At 34.8% G+C, this 6,000-nt stretch overlaps 2 protein-coding genes across 2 annotated transcripts; both read left to right on the top strand.

Moving 5' to 3' along the window:
* The first annotated feature begins 1,465 nt into the window (after nt 1-1,465).
* On the top strand, nt 1,466-2,812 carry LOC139842682 (uncharacterized). Its single transcript, XM_071832799.1, has 3 exons — nt 1,466-1,912; nt 1,966-2,024; nt 2,224-2,812. Exons 1-3 carry the CDS (start codon nt 1,466-1,468, stop codon nt 2,810-2,812), a joined length of 1,095 nt encoding a protein of 364 aa, XP_071688900.1.
* Nucleotides 2,813-3,733: 921 nt separating this feature from the next.
* LOC139842681 (uncharacterized) lies at nt 3,734-4,378 on the top strand. The gene has a single exon (XM_071832798.1). It carries the CDS (start codon nt 3,734-3,736, stop codon nt 4,376-4,378), a length of 645 nt encoding a protein of 214 aa, XP_071688899.1.
* The last annotated feature ends 1,622 nt before the right edge of the window (nt 4,379-6,000 follow it).

Raw genomic sequence — 6,000 nt, 5'->3', positions numbered from 1 at the left:
CGGGTCTGAGTCTACCGATAGTCCCTGCTACTCAATTCACAGTATAGTTATCCAGATGCAGGGGATGCATCGTTCACACTATACTCCACAATCAGTAGCCTATGGACCCAACCTCCCCTAGGCACGGTTGACCTCATACGGACTCTAACCTCTCCTAGGCATGGTCTCGAGTCCCCAGTCTCCCTAGGCCCGACTGGTGCCATTCACACAGTGTACACATAATTCACACACAACATCAGGCATACTATATTATTCTAACATGGCAATCCCTACACTATGCATGGTAAAAGAGTCAACCACAGTAGCATGATATGCTACTTAAACTCTATCCGGAGATAGACCCACTCACCAATTACCAGCAACTGCTCAGTTATTATTTATGAGCTTCTCCGTGTTCTTATCTCCTGAGAACAACAAAAACCAAGTTTAGAATAGTGTTCCCATCAAAATTAGACACACTGACAGCACATTACAGCAAATTCGTAAAAAAAAGCGTTCGCTAAAAATTCATGCTTAACACTATGCGGGCAGCATAACGGCTATAAATCAACACTTAGGAAAATATTCACTGCCTAAGACCATCGGCCGACCGACCAAGACAATCAGCCGACTGTCTTCACACCATCGGGCGATGGTCTCTCCCTATCGGGCGATCGTCAAAATTACATCCGCTGGTCTAGGGTCATACACCATCGGTCGATGGTCTGTCCATCGACCGCTCAACACCCACCATCGGGCGATGGTCTAAGACCATCGGCCGAGGGTAGTTCAGCAGTTGCAGCAGCATTAAAGTGACGGGTTTCAAGCTCAAACCACCAAATCTCGACCTAGGAATCGTTTAAGACCCCAAAACCGAACACATCTTTTACACTAAATGTTTTGAGACATAAACCCACAACATTTAAGTCCAAACAACATCAATTTATACCAAATTGACACAAAAACTCATTTTAACAAAAACTAACTTTAAAACCCATTTAATCACAGATTTGATCATGAAATCTTACAAACCTTACCTTGTTAGAATCACAATGACACAAGGAACGTTTTGACACAGAAATTATGCTTCAATTTGAGATCAATGATTTTAGGGTTGAGATGAAGATGGTGAAGTTAGGTATAGAGAGAGAGTGAAATGAATTTTCTGGAAACATCACAAAGTGAGCAGGTCAAGGCTTATATATTTATGTTAAACACAATACCCCATCACACACGGGTATTTACCAGTTATCTAGATATCTTTCGCACAAGATTAAGTAACCCAAACGAGGTCCAAATAAAATAAACAAACCTGTTCTGGGACCCTTGTCACAAACTGGTCACAACACAAATATAATAAAACACTAATAAAATAATTAAAATAAAAACACATAAGACTAAGCACAAACCCTAAGGGCAAAATAGACAACTTACAACTAGCCCCGGTTTCAGTCTGTTACATGGTAGTTCTGTTATATCTGATGAAATGAATGACTTTAATGAGTGCTTAAATGAGATTGAGGTGGATGATTTAGGGAGTACATGGTTTCATTTTACATGGACAAAATCTCTTAAAAATCCTAATTGTGGTACTTTGAAGAAATTGGATAGGATTTTATGTAATGAAGAATTTGTTTCCATATTTCCTCAAGCTAATGGGAAGTTTCTTCCTTTTATAGTTTCTGATCATAGTCCCATTGTAATTACTCTCCCTAATGGTTTGAAAAGAAAGAAGAAATCATTCAGATTTATGAATCATGTGGCTACTAAGGATGATTTTATTAGTACAGTTGCAATGGGCTGGAATGAACAGATTTCTGGGCATAAAATGTTTCAAGTGGTCACTAAACTCAAGCATCTCAAGAAAAGTCTCAATAAGTTGACCTGGGATAATGGTAATGTTTTTTCTAAAGTCAAAGATATGAAGAAGAAGGTGGAGAAGTGTCAAGCTGATGTTGATCTCAATCCTTTTAAAAAAAATTGAAGGCTGCTGTTATCGCATTGAATGAATATGAAAAGGCTAAAGCTGATGAGTTAATTGTTTTGTAACAAAAGGCAAAAATTCAATGGTTGTCAGATGGGGATAAGTATACTAGGTTTTTCACAGTGTTCTAAAGCAAAGGAAATAAAAGAACAGAATTGATAGTATATGTGATGAGCAAGGGTTGAGATTTGATGGTGATCAGGTTCTGCGCAATTTGTTAATCAATTTAAGTGTTTTTTGGGTGATAAGGGTAATTGCAGGCCTATTGATGAATTGGGGGTCATTTTCACTAAGGTATTAGATACTGCAGAAGCTAATGCAATGGTCAGTCCCATTTCTGATGATGAGATTAAAGGAGCTTTGTTTGATATTGATGATAATAAGGCTTCTAGGCCTGATGGCTACTCAGCTTTATTCTTTAAGAAAGCTTGGAGTGTGGTAGGGCAAGATATCTGTGATGCTATTAAGGAGTTCTTCACTAATGGTAAGATGCTGAAAGAAATAAATGCTACTTTAATAGCTCTTATTCCAAAAATTGATACTCCTAACAAAGTATCAGATTTTAGGCCTATTGCATGTTGTAATGTTATTTACAAATGCATTAGTAAGATTCTTACTAATAGGATTAAGAATGGTTTGAATAAGCTGGTCAATGTTAGTCAATCTGCTTTCATCCCTAGTAGATATATTATAGATAATATCTTGGTGGCTCAAGAGGTTTTGAAGGGCTATAACAGATCTAAAGGTATCAAAAGGTGTGCCTTGAAAATTGATTTGCAGAAAGCCTATGATACTGTGAACTGGGACTTTTTCCAGGACATTTTAGTCAAATTTGGATTCCATGATTAAATGGTGAAGTGGATCATGACATGTGTGACTAATACTGCATTTTCAGTTTGCATTAATGGTGAAATTATTGGTTATTTTAAGGGTGGAAGAGGTTTAAGACAAGGAGATCCAGTTTCTCCTTATCTTTTTTCTCTTGTCAAGGAGGTACTCAATTTGATAATGGCTAAAAACATTAAGGATAATCCAAGATTCAAATATCACCACAAATGCAAGCAAATGCAGTTAATCCATATGTGCTTTGCTGATGATCTTCTTGTCTTATGTCATGGTAACATTATCTCTGTGGGTGTGATTAAAAAAGCACTTAATGAATTCAGTCAGGTGTCTGGGTTAATGCCTAACATAGGGAAGAGTACCATATTTTTTGGTAGTGTTCCTACTGATATCAGATTTAAAATCCCTCAGCTATTGCCTTTTACAGTTGGTACTCTTCCTATGAGGTATTTGGGAGTGCCTCTTTTGGCAAAATGATTGTGCAAAAGTGATTGTTACAGCTTAATTGATAAGGTGAGGAAAAAGGTGTATGGCTGGTAAAACAAAAAGCTCTTTTATGCTGGAAGGCTGCAACTGGTAGCATCTGTTTTGGCTGCAATGCAAAACTATTGGGCTGCTATTTATATTCTTCCTAATGGAGTGATTGATGAAATTGATAAAATTTTGAAAGGTTTTCTGTGGAGTCAATCTGATAAAGGTAAAGCTAGAGTAGCTTGGAAGGATGTTTGTTTGCCTAAAAATCAATTTGGGCTTAAAGTCTCTTAAAGAATGGAATGTTGCTTTAATTGTTAAACATTTGTGGAGAATTATTGCTCATAAAGACTCTTTATGGGGTAAGTGGGTTAACTCGATTAAACTTAAAGGGGGAAGCATTTGGGATGTTAATGTGAAATATGATGATAGTTGGGGTTGGAAGTTTTTAGTGGTATGAGAGACAAAATTAAGCCTCATGTGTTCATTGATAACAGTGGTAGTAATGAGCATGTGTTATGGGTCAAGAATGATGGGATTAAGGTGGACTTTTCTGTTAATCAGGTTTGGAAAGATTTAAAGTGTAATAATAATGTTGTGGGGTGGCATCATGTGGTATGGTTTAAAGCATTTAACCCTAAACATGATATCATTTTATGGATGGCTATCTTAGGCAGGTTAAACACTCAAGATAGGAGGGATAAATGGAAGATTAACCAGCAGTTGGAGTGTTCATTCTGTGGTAGGGTGAAAGACTCTGTCAACCATTTATTTTTTAACTGTGATTTCAGCTTGAAGGTATGGAAAAAGATTAAAGCAAAATTGATATATAGAGGGTTATCGAATAATCTGCAGAGTATTATTGATGATATGGCTCAATATCCTTACACTAATAATATTTGGAATATCATTAATAGATTAGTGATTGCTGCTTGTGTATACTTTCTCTGGCATGAAAGGAATCTTAGGTTATTCCAGCAGAAAAAGAGGTCTGTTGATGAGGTTTGTGAGGTGATTACAAAGTTCATTAGACTCAAGCTTGTTTCTTTGAAAGTTAAATGTTCTGGAGCTGGAGCTGTGATCAAAGCTGCTAGCATTTGAAATCTACAATGGGCGAATAAGAGTTTTAGTCTGTTTGATGTATTAGGTCTGGTGGGCTGTTTGTTGTTTTGTATGTTTTGTTTAGGGCTTGGTATGGTCCAGCTCTTGTATTGTAAGTTTCAAAGTTAATATATTTTCTCTTTGCCAAAAAAAAAAAAAAAAAAAAAAAAAAAAAAAAAAAAAAGATGTTGATTCTAGCTATGTGACTTTTATATTTTTCAGAAATACAAATTTGTGAAACAACCTATCTTTATAAAAGTAAAATTTAATATATGAAATCATATTCATTCTTCAACTAGTTACGTTTTTACACTCAACTTCTCACATTCTTTCAACTAAGCTCTTTGTTTTGATCAACACAAATTTATTTTAGATTTTCTCCTTTGTGATATTAATGATTAGAATTATAATGATACTTTTTATTAAAAGGGTTTCTAACCTCTAGCGATATCAAGAGAACTCATCAGTCATCAATGTGATTTCGAGTTCTGTTATAGACAAAAAATGTGTTTATTTGTTGTTCAAAAATAAAATGAATTCTTTTTGATAATATATGACAATAATAATAATTAATACGGAGTAATAGATGGTAAATACAAATTTATTTATTTTTATCATTGTGTTGTTAATCCATTTGTAATGACTCATACCTCTTTGTTATATGTTGTAAGTTCGGGAGTTCGATTCCCCTGGGTGACAACATTGCACACATTGATATTCCTCCGATCTTGAAATTCACCCAAGATCGTCTTTCACAAATCGCGTTGCAAGGGCAATGAGGATGAGGTTTTTTTAGCAGTCATGCCTTCGAATTGATCAGGATTTTTTAGGCAGCAGTTTGTGGTAGGTTATGCAAAAAAAAAAAAAAAATACTGAGTACATATTTATTTTGAGATAAATTTAAGCACTACTCACGTAAGTAAATAACAATTCTGTAAAATTAACGTGGATCAAAAGATTCCGAGCGAGTGTATTGCAAGATTTATTTTAAGAAATCAAATTGGAAACAAATGCTTAATAGATTTGGACCAACCGCCTCAATCTTAATCTTAATTAAGTTAACCTAAATACATCTTATATATCCCACAAACCTTTATTATAATTTCATAATATAATAATAATAATAATAATATAAAAATAATAATAATTTAATAATGAGACAGGTAAAATATATACGGAGTATTTATTTTGATATAAAAAACTTGAGCACTACGCACATAAGTAAATATCTTCTCGTAAAATTGGAAACAAATTGGAATTAGGAAACAAATCCTTAATAATAGATTCGGACCAACCGCCTCAATCTTAATCTTAAGTTAACCTAAATACATACATCTTATATATACCACTAAACCCTTATTATAATTTTAAACAAACATACAAACAAACACTTGTACTTGGCTCCCAAGTTCCAACCGTTCTTGCTCAAAGTGTATGTACGTCCGATCAAAATCATCACAAAGATTCAAAGAAACCTTGATAGAGTTTGGATAATGGAAGAGTTGAAACGTGATTTGCAGAATTCAAATAAAGGGGTTACTGCTAGTACCGTTTACATTAGTAGTAATAATGGAGTTGATGATGAGGTTTTGAGGATCAAACGGATTCTTGAAAAAAGCAGA

The sequence above is a fragment of the Rutidosis leptorrhynchoides genome, chromosome 4 (assembly GCF_046630445.1).
Source record: "Rutidosis leptorrhynchoides isolate AG116_Rl617_1_P2 chromosome 4, CSIRO_AGI_Rlap_v1, whole genome shotgun sequence".
NCBI classification, from domain to species: Eukaryota; Viridiplantae; Streptophyta; class Magnoliopsida; order Asterales; family Asteraceae; genus Rutidosis; species Rutidosis leptorrhynchoides.
The sequence above is the reverse complement of the archived record's forward strand: the minus strand, read 5'-3'. Positions and strand labels throughout refer to the sequence as shown.

What these genes read in the sequence shown, in the direction of transcription:
- LOC139842682 (XM_071832799.1), top strand. Translation starts at nt 1,466, where the DNA reads ATGAATGACTTTAATGAGTGCTTAAATGAGATTGAGGTGGATGATTTA. An exon ending in TCAAAGATATGAAGAAGAAG is followed by an intron (nt 1,913 to 1,965) that starts GTGGAGAAGTGT and finishes AAAAAATTGAAG; the next exon opens with GCTGCTGTTATCGCATTGAA. An exon ending in GCTGATGAGTTAATTGTTTT is followed by an intron (nt 2,025 to 2,223) that starts GTAACAAAAGGC and finishes GGGTAATTGCAG; the next exon opens with GCCTATTGATGAATTGGGGG.
- LOC139842681 (XM_071832798.1), top strand. Translation starts at nt 3,734, where the DNA reads ATGAGAGACAAAATTAAGCCTCATGTGTTCATTGATAACAGTGGTAGT.